Source organism: Hippoglossus stenolepis, chromosome 7 (genome assembly GCF_022539355.2).
Source record: "Hippoglossus stenolepis isolate QCI-W04-F060 chromosome 7, HSTE1.2, whole genome shotgun sequence".
Lineage (NCBI taxonomy): Eukaryota > Metazoa > Chordata > Actinopteri > Pleuronectiformes > Pleuronectidae > Hippoglossus > Hippoglossus stenolepis.
In genome coordinates, this window is record NC_061489.1 from 12,077,561 (window position 1) to 12,095,836 (window position 18,276).

The 18,276-nt window shown below is 44.6% G+C and overlaps 2 protein-coding genes across 2 annotated transcripts; both read left to right on the forward strand.

The window, feature by feature from the left end:
* The first annotated feature begins 837 nt into the window (after positions 1-837).
* Positions 838-10,991, forward strand: fhdc2 (FH2 domain containing 2). Its single transcript, XM_035161439.2, has 12 exons — positions 838-1,046; positions 2,189-2,768; positions 2,847-2,908; positions 4,825-4,927; positions 5,218-5,303; positions 5,553-5,653; positions 5,985-6,055; positions 6,296-6,403; positions 7,157-7,227; positions 7,758-7,875; positions 7,998-8,162; positions 8,262-10,991. Exons 2-12 carry the CDS (start codon positions 2,304-2,306, stop codon positions 10,188-10,190), a joined length of 3,279 nt encoding a protein of 1,092 aa, XP_035017330.2. The 5' UTR covers positions 838-1,046; positions 2,189-2,303; the 3' UTR covers positions 10,191-10,991.
* Positions 10,992-13,010: 2,019 nt separating this feature from the next.
* Positions 13,011-16,720, forward strand: rhogd (ras homolog gene family, member Gd). Its single transcript, XM_035161442.2, has 2 exons — positions 13,011-13,092; positions 13,724-16,720. Exon 2 carries the CDS (start codon positions 13,753-13,755, stop codon positions 14,326-14,328), a length of 576 nt encoding a protein of 191 aa, XP_035017333.1. The 5' UTR covers positions 13,011-13,092; positions 13,724-13,752; the 3' UTR covers positions 14,329-16,720.
* The last annotated feature ends 1,556 nt before the right edge of the window (positions 16,721-18,276 follow it).

The following is an 18,276-nucleotide window of genomic DNA, read 5'->3' on the forward strand; positions in this document are numbered from 1 at the left end:
GACTTATTGAGTTGTCCATACAACTCCTGACAGTATAAGCTTTCATTTACAACCTTATCTCAGTCTTGTCAAACATTGGTGTTAAAACATTACATGAGATATCAAGGTTATTAATTTCAAAAGATTACGGAAATAAGACTTTAAACCTTTGAGTCATCTATATTTTTGAGGATCTTCTAACTTTATCTATTTTTCCCCACTTGGTAAACACGCCAGACATTGATCTCCACCAAAACATAATTTAAAGCCTGTAAACATGGATGAGTGGAATAATATGGAGGTTCATTTCTGCCAGTGAAAGAAATCAAGGATGAATGCTAAATCAAAAATATGAGATTAAAATAGAAATTGTGTGATAGTAAGTCCTTATTTTGAGTCAGTAAGTCATTTTTTAATTAGTAAGTCATTTTTTCTAACTTACTAATTTTAAGTTATTAATTCCTTATTTTTAGTTAGTAAGTCCTTATTTTCAGTTAGCAAGTAATTTAACAAGTTAATAAGTCATTTCTTGATTTAGTAAGACCTTATTTAGAGTTGGTATGTCATTTCTTAAAGTTGGTATGTCATTTTTTGAGTTAGAAAGACCTTATTTAGAGTTAGTAAGTCCGTTTTGAGTTAGGCTAAGTCCTTCTTTTTGCCACTTTTTTGAGAGTTCGTCATTATAATGGCTTACAGGATTTGTTGGGTGACAAAGCGGTGGAAATGGTCTTCCATAGCATGAGGACCGAGCTCTCTGGCACCTGAAACCCCAAAATCCGCCCATGGGAAAACTGGGAGGAAACAATGAAGGCATATCAGCGTGCGGGTGCGCGCCTGCGCGCGCCTGGCAGTTCGTGTTGGAAGTTCCCCTGCAAGTTGAGGAGGACGAGAGGACGAGAGGACTGCTGGGAGTGGAGCGGCACTAGACGCCAGGAACAAGGAGATAAAACAAACGAAACAAAAACTACTGAGAGAAGATTTATTGAAGCTTAAGCTCTAAGTAAACCGGAGGCTGTTGTTCGTGTTTGTGGAGTTACCTCACAGAGAAGAGGAGTCAATAACAGCAGGTAAGTGAAGTGATTAGTTTGTGTTGAATCACAGGCTCAGGAGTGAGGTGATCGGTCTTGTGGTGATCTGTCACTGACACGTTAAATGTAATGGTGGTTAGAGCGGGATTAAGTCTGAGGTTAGGAGAGATAGTTTTATCATATTTCAGAAATGTCAACACGGAATTTGTTGCAATAATCTCAATGAAAATCTAATTTGGCGATGTTATGTTTGCGTTTTGTGTGTGTTTTTTTTAAAATTGTATTATTGTTCACGTGTATCTTTACTTGGGCAATATCATCTGACTAATGAGTCTTTGCGCTTGTAAAGACACGCATCTCATTAAATGATGGAGGCGGCATGAGATGACCCGATGGCGGGGTTTTGCAGCGCGCTCCTGCGGCGCACGGTGGAACAGTTTGGCACCGGAGCGCATCCCCTGTAAATTCCCCCGAAACTTGTGTGATCCACGTCTAGATTAGGAGAGGGGACGATGTGTTTTCTGGTAACATGCGAAGCCATGTCATGATTAAAAGACTTCCACCTCCTCCTGAACCAGACACCTGAATCCTCTGAGTCATTCCCAAACTGCATTACTAATCCTACTTTAAAACTTGCTGGTGCAAGTGTGCGCAACCGGCTTTCAGATGTGGAGTCTCGCATATAACTCTAACTCTAACCCTAAGAATATCATAAAGTCATGGATTCTGGAGCAGACCCTCAACTTCGCAGCCTTGTGGTTGACCAATCATTTACTGTTGCCTGTGGTGTCTCCATGTATTCTAATTAGAAGGGTGTGTGTGTGCGTGCGTGCGTATTTGCAGGAGAAGAGAAACTGAACAGGATGGGACAAGCTGTTCAAAAGGCCAACAGAGGGAGGTGGTGCTGGGGGGGGCATCGTACTTTCCCAAAAAACGCCTTGAACTTCCACTGAAAGTTGAAGCAGGGGTTACATATTTTAGGGGGAAACCAGTGGTTAGATCAGTGAGGGCAGTGGAACAATGCTAATGAAAGGAGAAGTCAGGCCAGGTGTCAGCTCAGGTGAGCTCCTTGGCCGCACTTCAAACTGCCTGAGTTACTAAATATGGCCAAACCTGCAGGACAGCTGTGATTTACTGTCTTTCTGTGCAAGATTTAACATTTTTCTTGTCCTATTCCCTAGGCTGGAATTATCGATGGACCTTTGAACCATACTTGAAAGGGAGAATATTATTGTCTGACTAAGCAGAGAGCGTTCGTCGGCCATCACCTCCCCCTCCAGCTCCCAGGCCGTCTCTATGCTCATCAACCTGACAGTGGCCTTCAAGGAAACTCTTGCCTTTCATGGAACAGTGCCTGCCCACCCCGCTGCTGCCCCTGACGCTGTGGAAGTGACGGCCATGGAGTCACGTCCGGTGCTGGTCACCCCTCCGCCGCCTTCCCTAGCACCTCCACCGCCGCCGCCACCACCTCCTCCTCCCCCACCTCCACCTGCATCTTCCTCACCTTTCAGCAGGGCGGACAGTGTCTGTCGGAGCCGGTTGCGGAAGCTGAACTGGGAGCGTATCCCCATAGAAAAGGTGGAGGGGAGGAAGAGTGTGTGGAATGGGGCGGCCCCGGGCGAGGACGAGTTCCCCATCGACCTCCACTCTCTGGATGAGCTGTTTGGTCAGAAGGACAGTAAGCCTCGGGACAGGACCAGCACCCTAAGACGCCGCTCCTCTCTGCTTCGCTGCAGATCACCTCAGGACAGCTTGGAAGAGGTCAGATCATGAGGACGGCAGTGATGTTTCTCTGTAAATTAAGACAGACCCTTATCAGTTTCCTTTGCCTCCTCACAGATCTCCCTGTTGGACGCCAAACGCAGTATGAACATCGGAATATTTCTTCGCCAGTTCAAGATGTAAGCCTCCTCATTTCTAACTCCAGCTGAAATGTTAGTCATTTGATCAACAAAGGATTGCTTGGCAACTCTTAAATGATCAATAATGTTTGAGCAAAAGGGCCAAAAAAGCCAAGTTACAGCTTCTCCAATGGAAAGATTCCATTAGTTTCTATTTTATATCACTGTAAAGGAAAATCTTTGTGTTTTGGTTTGATGGTTAGACATTGGACATTTTGAAGATGTCATATTGAGCTGTGAGGAATTGTTATGGACATTCATTTCCACAAATTAGTTTGACATTTCATGAATTCAATTTTATTTGTATAGCGCCAAATCGTAACATACATTATCTCAAGGCACTTTAGACTTTGGATAAAAAAACGGGGAGAAACGGGTAGAAACCATTGGTAGAACGATGAGTGGAGAAAAATTAAACAATGAATTACTAGACTGATCACTAATGAAAACAATTGTAAGTTGCAGCCTTGTTAGACTTGACCATTTACAACTTTTCGTTGGCATTTGCTGGAGGTCACCATCAGTCAAAGCTGGAGGTAGTTCTAAGTGCAGGAAACAGAAGTGTGTCCCACTGGGCCCAGGGGAACAGTAACCTCACTTGAGATGGAACTGGAGTGTGTGGCCATATATCAAGCACGGATGGGCGTCTGAGCGTGTGTGTGTTCAGTGTGTCAGAAGTGTGAAGTCTCATTGAGACAGAGAGAGGAGTCTGGAGTATATTGCAGGGGAAAGGTTCAGGGGAGGGTTGCACCCTGAGCAGCTGGACTTTGGTTGAGGGTATGGGGGGGGGGTAAGTGGCCGTGGATAGCTTTAGGAGTCAAGAGTTTACACCTGCTTGTAAAAAGATAAAGATACAACCCCCTGCAGAGAGAGAGAGAGAGACAGACAGACCCCACCGGTGGACTGTCATATTCATCTCCTCAGATCCTCTTAAGCGTGTTTGCCAGGTATTGGCATCTAAGACATTATCACTGATACAGAGAATCCTGTGCTGGTAGAAATCAAATATGTAAATGAATAGAAAGAAAGAGCTGAGTTTGCTATTTTCTCATCCCACCAGTTCAACTGAAGAGCACTAGATTTGTCAGGACTTGTACGGGAAGCCATTATGCAGAGAGCCTCTTTTGTACACAAACATTCATCTTGTTGGGAGCTTATCTGCCTTCTGTTGTGAGCAGAGATACATGTTCAAATGTGGGTGTAGTTTAAAGAAATGCGATTTTATAATGTCATCAGTGTCTCAGCAGCCCTTTCACAATCTTTTCATCCCAGCTCTGTTTATAGGCCATTTCACTCAGCATTGTGTTTTTATAGAACTAGTTGAGGCAAATAATAGAGTGTTTAAAGACTTTTTTTGTGTTGATATTCTTAGTGTACCGTGGATGTGTTGTTGTCAAAGACTCGGATGTGAATGTGAATGCTGAGCTGTGAATGAGAATAAAGGCTACACACAGTAGCGTGCAGACATGATGGATTATGAACGTGTGCGATGGGCGGTGAGACGAGGGGGAGGGGAGAGGATGAAGGAAAAAGTGCTGCAATAAAGGACAGATGTGTCACATCGGAAGAAGTAAGTCAGGGGCTTAACAGTCAGCCAGCTCAGTTTCTGGTCTTTCACCTTGATATCCCCGAGGCCTTTTCTGGCGACCTCTCTCCCTGTCTGCCCTTTATTTGCCCAGTGGATATGCCGCTCTGCGTCGCCAGTGTGGCGTCGAACAACCGTCTCTGCCCCGACGCTGTGACTGATAAGAACAGGATAAGCCTCAATATTGTGTGAAACCAAAGGGCTGATACTGCTCTTTAAATAAGTTTTCTTCGAGGGTGTCATGCCTTTTCTCAGGCTGCAAACCCCCATGTGCACGTTAGCTATGATGTCATACTAAAACATGTTTGCTGTTGTCGTTTTTTTCCCACAGGCCTGCTAAAGAGATAGTTGAGGATATCAGGCATGGTGCTGGGGACCGTTACGGAGCGGAGAAGCTCGCAGAGCTATGCAAATTGCTCCCCGACAGTGAGGAGGTAAAGTGCCTTTTTTTTGGCATACAAATACGACAGTGACGACCCCCTCCCCACCCCACCCCCACTCCCTCTCCCTCTCCTCTTACTCATCATCTGGCTCTGGTTAGGATGATCAAAAGTTTGCCATTACTCCATGTCGTATGATGTGGTCTGTTTCCAGCAAAGCAACACGCTGAAAGATATTGGAATTGACTGTTAACGGCATGTTGGGTTTTTAGCATTTCAGACTTTTTAAAACTTTTTATTGAAGCTGTTTTCCAGATTTTTACTCTGCATCTGTTCTCTCTCAGGAGTCCCGCCTGAGGAGGTTTAGTGGGGAGCGGAGCTGGCTTGGAGAGCCGGATCTTTTCATGTTGCTGCTAGTGGAAGTTCCAAGGTACACCCCACCTCAGATCTGGAGAAAACTGCTTTCCAAAACTGCTTTTCCAACTGATTAAGTTGTTTTTAGCTTTTAAAACTCCTCTTTTTTTCCTGTTTATTTTATGGGACACTTGTCCACCTGACAGGCTTCACTTTGCGATGACATGTGCTTGTTTAAGTGATGAGTGATCAGGAGTGCCCTTTTTGTCTCTGTCGTCAACTCTGTCCATTCATCCGTTCGTCTTTCTCTTCCCTGTTCCATTAGCTTTCGGCTTCGCCTGGATGCCATGATCCTGCAACAAGAGTTTGACCCTGCCGTGACCTCTCTGTGTGTGGCAGCCAGATGTCTGAGGGAGGCGGCTAGAGGTAGAGTAACAGCAGGGAGTTGTGTAGCCCACCACTATAAAGATCTCGGCCTATTTTTCTCTTTTAAGTCCTCCCATGTATTGTGGTGACATGTGGATCCAGTATGCAAACGCTATATAACATTGTTAGAATTCAGATTAAATGACAGATTTCGGGAGAAACCTGCTATCAGTTAAAATGTTTTGTATATTTCATCAGCCAATTTGAGCGTTAGTTCTTCAAAACAAAGTTGTTGATGTATTTTAAAACCTTGATGTCACTTGCATGTACAATTGATATTATGCATCAACCTTGTGATACAATATTGAATATCTGTGTTTTACCCTCCTAGAACTGCTGAGCTGTCCAGAATTACACTCCATCCTTCGTTTGGTGCTGAAAGCTGGGAACTATATGAACGCTGTGAGTGCGTCTTTATTTTATCTGTTTTATTTTCCTTTCTTCAGCTTGACAAAGCAGAGCCAGTCCCTCTTTTCTTTTTTTAAATCTGTGTACCATACACCAGTCACTAGGGGTCTGAGTGTGTGTTCAGGGGCGTCACTCTGACGGTGCACCTGGGTTTTGTCTTGTTTGTTTAAAGTTGTCACATGACGTGTGTGTGTGTGTGTATGTGTTATTCTAACCTTGTCCGTGGCTTCTCAGGGTGGATACTCGGGGAATGCCGCTGGGTTCCGAATCTCATCGCTGCTCAAACTGGCCGACACCAAAGCCAACAAGCCTGGCATGAATCTGCTGCATTTTGTAGCCATGGTAAGAACTGACGTGTAAATGCAACACAGGCACTGAATCAATTTAATAGTTTAAACAAAACATTTGGATATTTCCGACAAACATTTACTGTTCAAATGTAAAGTTTAGAGTTCACAGTTGTGTCTGATATCATTTTGTTTGGAGAACAATTGACGTCAGCAGTGACTGAATGAATGCGCACAGCTATATAACGGTATCAGTCATTCTGTGGTGATCAGTGTTGATTTTGTGGTGGTGACTACAAAAAACAACGTATGGGAGCTGAGAAACATAAAAAAAAAACTTTAAACTTTAAACTGCAGCACGTCAGAGGACATCTGGTAAGTAGGTGGTCCTTCATATGTGGCCCAGGATGCATTTGTGTTCACACAGCAAAAGAAGCCACATGCGTCCCACACCATGTCCTAATGTGGTCTGAGTGATCGGATCTTAAGATGCATTCAGGATGCACTTGGGTGTGTTAAGATGTGTATTTAGCGCTGACAACTTGTGACAGGATCACTCAGGATCGATGTTAGTACCAGGACTGTACAGGGTCTAAAAGTAAAAAGGGTTTTAATATAGACAGCATTTGGGGGAGTATTTAAGAGTTGTTGTGAGAAACAAACAAGTTGTGACGACAGAGTGTTCAGGGAACAGTAGTCCCTCCATCCAGACTGCTCCACAGAGCATATGATTTAGTCTACAATCGCAAATGACGTGTTGGTCTTTTTGAAACAATAGCTGGATAATCATTTGTGTTTGTCTCCACAGGAAGCTGTGAAAAAGGACCAGAGTTTACTGTCGTTTCCCAGCCAACTAGGCCATGTTGGCTCCGCCTCCAGGTCAGTCTTTTCCCAAACCTCAGTCGCCATCATATCCAACAGTCACAGAGTCTGGAACACACTACCTGCACTGTCTTATATCGACAAAATCTTACTCCTACTTAAACAAACACAATCCATATCTATTTTCCTTCTCTGTCAAGGCGAGGAACCCAGCTGTTAGCATCAGCTTTCTGCCTGATTAAAAGTGGGTCATGACAACATGGAAACTCCAAGCCAATATTCAAGCTGTGCTAGAGAGTTTTGCACAGTTTCTGATACTTCATTCTGTGCTAAAGTTGTCTGCAAGGCGTGAAGGAATTACCATCCCTTTTCTGCTTTTTAAGATGAAGCATATTTTTGAGCTACTGCTTCCTTTGTTGTTGGATTTAAACTGACAACTCAAGTCCAAGTTGATTGAAAAACTCCTGCACACTTTGCATTTGATTTTCAATTTTCAGTTGAAAAACCTTTCTCAAGACATGTTACACAGCTATGTCTATACAGTTGTTAACGTAATTGTGCATCACATGTGTACTCATCCCTTGCAGGCTTTGTGAGGAGTCTGTGCTGGAGGATTTATCAAAGCTAAAAAGCAGAGTGGTTGCCCTCAAGGCAAACATCCGGACGGAAACGGAGATTCAGCAGCACACACAACCTTACCTGGAGGTATACAACATGAATAGATTTTCAACACGCCAACGATCTTCCGCGTGATTTAGCATTTTCATGAAGGGTAAAAAACAAGGAGGAAGAAAAAAGTGGTAAAATATCTTTCCGTCCTTGTGCAGGTAGCTGAGGAGCGTCTGAAGGAGGCAGAGGATGAAGTGGAGGGTATGAGGATGTCGAGTCAGGCTCTGGTGGAGTTCTTCTGTGAGGACGACAGCACTTTCAAACTTGAGGAGGCTTGCCGGGTCTTCCACTTGTTTTGTCACCGCTTCCAAAGAGCTGTCCAGGTTAGATCTAGAGAAAAAGTCTTCTGATCTCATTTGTTTTCATTAAGAGCCTAGCATGAAGATTGAACAAATTTTAACAAAAGATTCCCTTTTCTACAGGAGAATGCAGAGCGGGAGCTGAAGGAACAGAAACGTCTGGAGCGTCAGCGCGAGATGGGGGAGAAGGAGAAACGTCGCTCTGTGGCGATTTGTACGGGGCTGGACCTCGGCCTGAGTCTGGTCAGGGAGCCACACGGTCAGGAGAACCAAGACGAGCTGGAGAAACTCTTAGAGAAGAACCTGAGCTACACTTGGAGTCGTCGTAGCCTGAGAAGCTTTGACTCCCGAAGACATTCACACCAACTGCACAGTGACAACCACCTCTGTAGCACATCCATACTAAAGAGCTTCCCTGAGTTGGGCAGCAGCCCGACATCGACCAGTTGTCACTCAAACTGCTCCTCTGACCACGAGAACACCATAGTACTTTGTAGCTCTCCAGAGACTGACGGGACATGTTCCCCCACTGAGCAAGAATCTGTACCGACCAGAGGGAGCAGGGTTCAGCCCAGTCAAACCACTAGTCGGAGCATGGAAGCAGTTAAGGATTCGCCTGTTGCTACATTTAGTCATTCTCAGAATGGACGTGGCTTCAGAGTCAAACAAGGGTCTGAGAGAATTTCCTATGTGCCACCAGGACAACCGAAGGAAGCAGAACTTGAAAAAGAAGCTGAGTTTTCACATGAACACATGCCTTCCATGAACAATGAATCTTCACACAGTTCCTGTACAATTCCTGCTGCTATAAACACTGAAACACCTGCCCTGTGTGTTAAAACCTCTACTCCTAGTCAAAGGTTTGGCCCGCCTCTAACGGACAATAATCACTCCCTCCAGAGTAAACCTAATGTCTCTTCAGTCACTGAGCCTGTTCCCCAGTCCGTTCGTACGAGTGGAATACTTTCTCATAGTGAAGCCCGGGCTCGCCTGTTGAGGTACCAGAGATCTGAGAGCCAATCACAATCATCTGTAAATAATCCAGATAAAGCCCAGTCACAGTCGCAGATGACAGAGACCCATGCTGTTCTGTCTTTGCCCGACGCTGGACTAACTGAGCAGACGGATACAGAAGTGGCGCCAACACCTGTGGGAGAGAGCTGGATGCCCCCCAGTTTACCGGAGTTCAGCCCGTCGCAGCCAGAGGAGTACTCTGACCTGCCCAGTCCCGAGAGGTCGTACTCCCGTGTCGGTGAAACGCTGGAGTGCCACACTTTGGTGAAAGGCCTCCGATCCTATGACGCCTTTTCACCCCCAACCTCTCCACTCCCGCGACCTGCACCAAGCCTCTGCTCCAAGTGGCGGAAAGAGAGGAAGGTTGACCCTCAAGAGGGGACAACTCCAGGGTCCCCTGCATCACATGGGAGTCACACCATGAAGGTCCCTGTGCGCAGTGGAATAGGATCCAAAAGGGGACTTGTGTCACGACCAGGACCTTCCAGCAACACAGGCATTCCCAGGGTACGCTCTAAAACTGAGTCTCCAAATGGTACCCCGGCCCCTACAAACCCCTCCACTCCCAGCCGGCTGTCTAATCCTCGCAGTATATCAATGCGCTCATCTCCCATCACTCGGCCTGCCACCGCTCAGGGAGAGGCGAAACGAAGCAATAGCACTCGAGAGAGGACTGTAAGTGAGCCACAGAGTCCAGTAAAGCCCACCTTGACCCGTAGGGCCTCGGACAAATCCGTTCTAGAGAAGGTGTCAGGCAGCACACAGCAGGCTTTTGTCAGAGGGTCTCCTCTGCGTGTGTCAAAACGACTTGCCCCACACTCTGAGACTCAGGTTTCCTCCCAGCCTCATACTGCTCACAGTCCATCTTCCACCACGGCCAAGACCATACGCACGGCTGTCATATCTGCAGCCCGCAATAAAACTGCCAAGACCACCAGCACAAGCTCGTCCCCCACTAGCTCCAAAATCCCTTCAGCTTCTCGGCTCCCTGGTCCCAAAATGGCTCGAGCTGCTGCAGCTCCGCCACTCTGGAAGTGACGGAAATGAAAAAGTGCCTGCACTGTGCTGTTTTCAGGATTTTTGTATGTATTTCAGTCTTAATATATTCAGCGTGGGCATACATGAATGATGTGAGTCATCTGGTCTCAATCAGCAGTCTCATCAACTTAAGTTCATCTAAAGTCGACTTTCTGACATTTGTGTGTAGCTGTAAGTGCTTAGGTTCTACAAATGTGACAAAGAGCTGCACTGGGAGCAGCTGGGATCCTGGCTCATGTATTTCACCCACCGTTAGAAAAGCAGAAATAGAGTCTTAAAATCCTACCTCTTTTTACACCTGATTGTGTCCTATGCAGGCAATAGGACACTACAAAGAGACCTATCGAACAGTTTAACACAGTAAATCCCATGTTAGTAAAAAGGATTCAACCAAGTGAAAACACTGTGTGGTTGGAGCTTGCTTTGTAAGAGCTATGATATGGGGAACTGTTTCAATCACTCTGGCGCAGATTTAAAAAAAAAATATATTTTGTTTTAGGAGTTATCCAAATGTTTTGAATACTGTGACCCTTCTGCAAAGTGATCACTGCGTTCTCACACATGACTGTCTCACAGTCCAAACTTAATTTGGTACTATCGAACTGTTCATCCTCTTGTAGAGAGGCCTCATCAGTCTGATGCACTTTACAACCTGAAGAAGAGGCTGCGAGGAGATGAATTGTGTAATTTCTGTTTTATATAAAAAAAATATCTATAACTTTATTGAATAGCATTGGTTGTTATTCACTGCATTATGTGGATTTGTAAATAAAAGAAGATGAATAAAGATGTTGATCTGAATAGAGGTGTTGTCTGTCGATTACACTGTTCCAGTGCGTGTACGTGATGTTCTCGAAACAGTTTTTGGGGGTTTTGTATTCAGAAAAGCACTTACTATGAGAGCTTTCACTTTCAAGGTTCCCACTCTACTTCATCAACTGCTGCACTTGCATCTCCCCGTCCTCTGTCTTCTAGTCACCCTCATTTTTCTGTCTCCTTCTTTATCCCGAGTGCCGCTCGCTGCATCTCTTGACACAGTCACCCCCAATCCTGTCGGTGGCTGTTGTTATGGCAATGCCACGGACGTCCCGGGGAATCTTCTGGCAGAATAGTAAGGGGTGCAAGGGGTTGGGGTGGAGGGTGACTGTGGGTGTAGGGTCCCAGTGGGAATTCTCTCTTTATAGGCCTGCAGTGACGCCAGTACCTCTTGGGAAAGGCAATAAACCGGTGCCTCTTTGTGCTCTTGAGTGTCCAGTTGTCGGTCAGCGTTGGCCTCTTAACCTGGCCCAGTGTATAGAGGTGACATCATCAACAGGTCTCCAAGGGTGCAGGATGGAGTCGTCTAAAGTGATCCCCCTTCTTTAGCTGCCTTCGTGTATTCTGCATTGATCTGAAAGCAGCAAGCTCAGTGAGAATAATGTCGCGTCTGAAGGTCAATAAATGATGTATGGGCTTTAAGACCAGAGCTGACCACAGAGAGGACGAGGCCCAGAAGACGGGGGACAGGGTTGCTTTACGGCCTGTTTGTATACTTAAAGTGTTGTCGGTGGCATTTAATTGTAAGAAAGTCCCAAGTTCAAGAGAAAGGGTTCGGACAAAGTAACAAGTCTATAGTTGTCCAGCAGGCATTCAGACAACTCTTGAAATCTTGACCGGCAGATAAAACCCAGGACAAGCCTCCCTCATTTGCTGTGACATTGACTGGATTTAAAGTGGGAGACTGGAAGTGAGAAACGTTTAGGGACACCCTTCTCAATATTTGACACAAGATGTAATGTAATCTTAAATGCTAATTATGGTGGCTGAAGGGATTACTCTCATGGAAAAGTTGTCTGGTATAATCTGTTGTAATTACTGGAGGAAATAAATGCTGTCAGTGGCAGGGGAAAATATCACATCACTCTCCATTCATAAATCTGGCAGTTTAATATGTCCTAATTTAAAGGTGCAACTGTGTGAGGACATGTACATATGCCATGTACATGCATATGTAGGAGGATAGCAGAGGTATCTGTATCTTTAAAGTACATTTACTTAAGTTCAGTTTTGATGTACGTGTACTTTTGTATTTTCATTTCCTGCTACTTTTTATTAAAAGTAGGGATTTCAGTATAATGTGTTTCATCAGTATCATACATCTTTTTCTCTCTCATTCATTTACCAGTTGTGCGTTTGCAGATTAAGATTCTACTTAGAAAATATTTGATCAACAAATATGACGTGTCCGCTTCCACCAGTGGATTGAACAGTAAAAATAACCTGCACTTGGACCAGCTAAAACTGCTCAGTTTATCCTAAAGCACAACACTGTATTATACTGTACTTTTACTTTAGCGTCTAATTGGATTATGCTTATGATACCTCTACTGATACTTATATACTTCTACTTATTTGCAGTTATGATTGCAGGACTTTGACTTTCAATGGAGTATTTTTACGTTTGCGCTTCATGGTACAGGAGGCCATTCCTGCCGACAGCCATCAGACTTTTCCATCTCCAGATCATACTGGACTAAATGAGTAATACTTTGCACTGTGCCCCCTGTACTATAAGACGATCACACTACTTGCCTTGTATTTTTATTCAAATACTGTGCACCTGACTGTGCTTTGTTTAACTGTGTACTTTGTATTTTTGCTGTAGGCAGGCTGTTGTTCTGACTCACGTGCAGTAGAACATTGTATCTGTGCTTTAACTCTATTCATGTCTCAAGGAGTTTCGAGGAATCAGAGGAACAGCGTAACGACGCCACCCAGTGTCCGATAACCGTCGGTGGCAAAATGAAACTACAACTCCCGGCGTGCATTGCTGCCGCACGTCGTTTTTTACGTAATGGACAGCTCCCCGGATGCGGCTGTGATTGACTATACCAGGCAAAAAGAGATCGAAAGCCAAGTGGCGGTAAGTCCCACAATCCTCCAGATTTCACTCTTACAGCAAAGAACTGCCGCTGAGACATATGTTGGACCATGGCGTGATTTTTGAAGTAACTTGTGCGAGTTGCGGGGTGAGGAACAGACCGTCTTTAGAAGCGGCTCGCAAGGAAAACTTCCAGCTTGTTTGCTAACTAGCTAGGTTGCTAGCCACCAAACGCGCTAGTTCCTTAGCTTGACGCTAGTTAGTAGGGGAACGCCTAGTATCATAGGTGAACAGTGCGAAGTAATACATACCAGAACGGCACTGAGTCCGCCTGCTTCGCTCGTTATCTCTCGTCATGGTTGAAGTTATGTTAACTTTCTAGACCTTGTTTATAAGTGAACGGCCGAAATAGTCGCCAAAGTTAGACCATGTACCGTTACTTACCGACGATGAGCTAATGTCGGTGGCGGTTAGCTTGTCTGCTAACTGGGTGATAAGCTGCATTGGTGCCCAGAGTGATTTCACTGAGTCACTCGTCGGTTCTTTTACATCTGTACTTCAAAGTATAATAATCATGTCGCTTATCAGTGTTGATGTGACGTCTTCATCAGCCTCTCGGAGCTTTGAGTGGTGGAACTAGATTTTACCCAGGTGCCCTGTGTTCTGTTGTCAGGTGCTGCAGCCCCAGTGGTCGTAGGCAGGATGCAGACCATTAAGTGTGTGGTTGTGGGTGACGGGGCAGTGGGTAAAACCTGTCTACTCATCTCTTACACCACCAATGCCTTCCCGGAAGAGTACATCCCCACAGTATTCGACAACTACAGCGCTCAGATGAGCGTGGATGGCCGCACCGTCAGCCTCAATTTGTGGGACACGGCAGGCCAAGAGGAGTACGACCGCCTGCGCACCCTCTCCTACCCCCAGACCAACGTCTTCATCATCTGCTTCTCCATCGGCAGCCCATCCTCCCACGCCAACGTCAGGCACAAGTGGCACCCCGAGGTGTCTCACCACTGCCCGAATGTGCCCATCCTGCTTGTGGGCACCAAGAAGGACCTGAGGGCCGATGCAGAAACGGTGAAGAAGCTGAAGGAGCAGGGCCTGGCCCCAACCACCCAGCAGCAGGGTAACGCCCTCGCCAAGCAGATCGGGGCTGTTAAATACATGGAGTGTTCAGCTCTGCAGCAGGATGGAGTCAGGGAGGTGTTTGCCGACGCTGTGAGGGCAGTGTTGTACCCAGTAACGAAAAAGAACCCCAAGAAGTGCGTGCTGTTGTAATAAATGGTTCCCACTTTTGGACTGTGTCGATAAATGATGGAGATCCACAGATGCAAAGGAAGGCTGAGGAACGAAGGGCATCATCTGGCTGCCTCCATGCCCCTTCCAGCAGTTCAGACTTTGTTCAGCTACTCTGTTACTGCTCTCTTCCTTACTCATCTCCTGGAGGACTTCTCTCCGTTGCCATCATCACCAAAGTGACTATGCCAAAATGAGGGCAACCGACTGAATCTCCTCTATTTTTCTTACATTTTAACTTTTTATATTTACACTTTTTTCCCCCAATTTTACATCTGTTCTAGATTTATAGATACTCTGCTTTGCTTTATAAAATGCTGATAGTGGTTGTCACAAGCCATAATAACATCCAAACCAACCAACCAAGCTACCCTGTTTGACTGGAGAGAAGAGATCTGCCTTTGTTCAGGTGGAGAAATAATGACTACCTCATAGTCTCACCTAGGTTGCATCTCATGAGTCTCAAGCGACGTCACCATCCAAATGCTTTGACTTGCCTATTTAGATGCAATAAACAGACAAGCAGCAGGTGAACACGTTTTCATTTCAAGCAGCTTGAGTCCAGAAAAGGTGCAATGATTCCTGGACAAATGCCAGTACCCCTAAACCAATACCCACATAGTAGAGGTTAAACTGCTGAGCTGCAGTTCCCCTTGTGTTCAGTCTGGCATGTTAGAGCTGTCTGGCAGGCTGCCCCTCCAGCCCCTCGCACTGCTCTGTCACTGTCACGCATGGAAGAGCCAGTAGGCCTCTGATGATAAACCGGACCATTAGAAGCAGCCAACCATTTCCCCCCCCAACAGTAATCGAGGAGCAGGTGTCATATGGCCTCTGCCAAATTAAGCCACACCGGTACTGGATTTATTGGGCTTCCATCATCCGGAAGTCAGGTTGTAGTACAGCTCTCCTCTGTCTTCGTCTTAACTCTTAATGCTCACACACAGTGCCATTTAAAAACATGCCTAAGAGTGACTTTTTGCCAGGGTGGTGTCAAAGAGACTTTATTTTGTCTAATTATGTTTAATTTACTCTGTAAATGATTTTTTTTCCCTCAAATGTTTTTAACCTTTGAGTGTGGTAATGGCCAAAGTGGAATATATTTTTTTGTAATGTTTATTTCATCATTAAGATTTTGTACTTAATACTCCGATTTGATAAACCACAACTTCATAATTTTCAGTGATTGCCTGACATTTAAGGTCAGCAGACTATTACCACTGCCTAATTGATTTAGTGTAACATATCATTCCAGAATATCTCTTAACTGGCTTATCCTAGGCTTTATACTTCTTTACCTTTATTGTCTCGATTAGGTGAATATCATTTCATCTTGGAATAATCAGTGTCATAGCTGCCTTGTTAACCATGTAACAGCAGTGAAGTTACAGTATGGAAGGAGCATTTTATTTGGTCAGGTGCCTTATCTAAACCAAAGACCTTAGCAGTGCTCCCTAGTCAAACCCAAAGGTGGTCATTACAGCGATAACAAGTGCCACAAGACCTTTTTTAAATACAGGTCCAACCAACCCTGGGTTTCATTTATGAAAACATTCACAAGCTCTCTGACTTAGTTCCCATCTACGGCACTCTTTGTAAGACACAGGTGCTAAACTGACATCTTGTGCGGCAAGTCTTTGTGCACGTTTCTTTTTGAACAGAGCGCTCATGACCCACATCCCTTTAAAAGATTGTGGTTTACATCCCTGCATTGCATGGTGCAGTGAGGGCAAAGCACAAGCACAACTTGCACATATGGTTAGCAGGAGCTGTGCCGGTGGAACGTGCCTTGTCACATCTGAGGATTTTTATACATTTTACAAAATATTTGTTTTTAAGTAAAGATTGGTTGCTCATTTGTGCTTACAGCTGCCAGTAATAAAAGCAGCCCTTTTAAAAATAGTTATTTTCATTTACTCACTCGTGCGGGGTGTATTATAAGTCAACCTTAGATCGTGGCCTGTGTAAAGTCCAGAATAACCGAAGCGCAACACGAGCGGGAGGGTTTGTGTAATAGCAGCGATGCGGTTTGAGATCTGCCTAAAGATGTGTGAAAATTTCCCAGATCGGTGTGTGGAGGGTTGAATGTAAGTGCACAATATGTCAAACTGTCAACTGTGGTGAGCGTGTTTTTTTTGCCATGTCCTGATTTCACTCAGATAATGCTGTTGAAGTGGAACATACACCTGTGGGCTCTGTATGTCTGTGTCCCGGAGCTGTATGCTATCGTGTGCGTGGTACTGCGCTTTTACACTGGGAACTTGATTTGTAGAAATCTGTTTGTAATTGTTTTATATATAACAAAAGCATATTTGTATAAATGAACTAACAGTGAGATGATTTTAAATTATGCCAAATAAAATGGTGGTTAAAACCATTTTCCTCTGCTGGTTTGTCACTTGACAGAAGAGTTCTTGTATCAGACACGATGATCTCATTGTTTCACAGGCATAGTAAAAATGGAAGATTAAACTGAAGTGTGTGTGTGAAATGAGTCACGATTACAGACACCCACTGATATTTTAAGCTACGCAAACTACACTTTTGTTCCTGTAGCTTGCTTTACTGTAATATAGTTCATTGTCTTTCAGTTACCATGTCTGAACACTAGATGGACACAGCCCTCCAGCTCTGCTCCATGTTACCCAGAGTGTGTGTGCCATTCTTTTAAAGCCTATGTGTTTTTTTTCCTTCTGTACATTCAGAGTTAATGGTCTATACCGACCCGGTCTTCAGGGTCATCATTCACTTGAGCAGACACCCACAAGTTCAATCAGTGGCAGGGCCTTTAAAAAAAATCTGCGTGCTGCTTACTCTGAAAAATTCCCTTGACCTTTATGGGTGTTGCCGGTGACAGATGTGTTGAACTCCACCAAGTCTCATTACAACCTCACTGCAGCAACATTTAGAGCTCATTTCCTCTGCGGTTTGTCTCTAAATGTTTTACAACCCAAACAAGGCTGAATGCATGTTTGCAGCCTGTAAAACGTTAGTCGCTGTTGGTGTTTGATTTATTGTTTCAGTGAAATCTGAATTGTCGAGGCGTTCAGGAAAACAAAGCTTCGAGGCACGCCTGAGCTCTGGCGGTTAAGTAAGATGAGAAAGGATGAGTGCATGTTTACTGTCTGCAATACGCTTAACTAAAGCAGGCGGATTAATGAGACTTGGGTCGGTTAAGGTGATCCACTTTTAGTTGAGTGGACAGCGAAAGGATTGTAATGGTGACTGCATTATTCAGTTCATTAGTTCCAAAACGGCTCTTTAAAATGGAAAAGGGATTGAGTTTGATTTGAATGTTTATTTCTCATTAGACAGGATTTCTTTGTTCTTCAAATTGCTTAAAAATCTGCTGAGGCCATTGTCATAGCATTATCTTCTATTTCTGCAAGTAGATCACCCTCAATTAGTGCAGGAACAATTTCAACATTGAGGTTTCACTAAGACAGAGATGGTTACAGAATTGTCTTACCTGTGCATGTGACAGTGCAGTTACGTGCTACCAGCTACGAGTTACAGGCATGATTTTGACGCTATGCCTGAGCTGTCCAGCTAACCAGCTAATGACCATCCCATCGAGGTTAAACTGTCCAATCAGGGAAGACCTGCTCGTACCCTGTCGCCGATCAGACCGGGAGGGCCACAGCAGCTCAAGGTGTTTTTGATGCTACTTGAGGTAAGTTAATGTTTTTGACATCACACCACCACCGAATAATAAAGTTTTATCAAAATTATAAATGTAAGTTAGATTCTGTCTAAACTTTTTCCTGTTTCACAAACATGCTTCTATAGAGAAACATAAACTACTCAGATAGCCAAAACGATTTGGCCTAATGTTGGCTTGAATCTGGCAGGCCAGAAAAAAATACGTCATCGTAAATTTATTAAAATGCTAATGATGACACACCGGAAGTTTAAAATGTTGAATAGCATAGC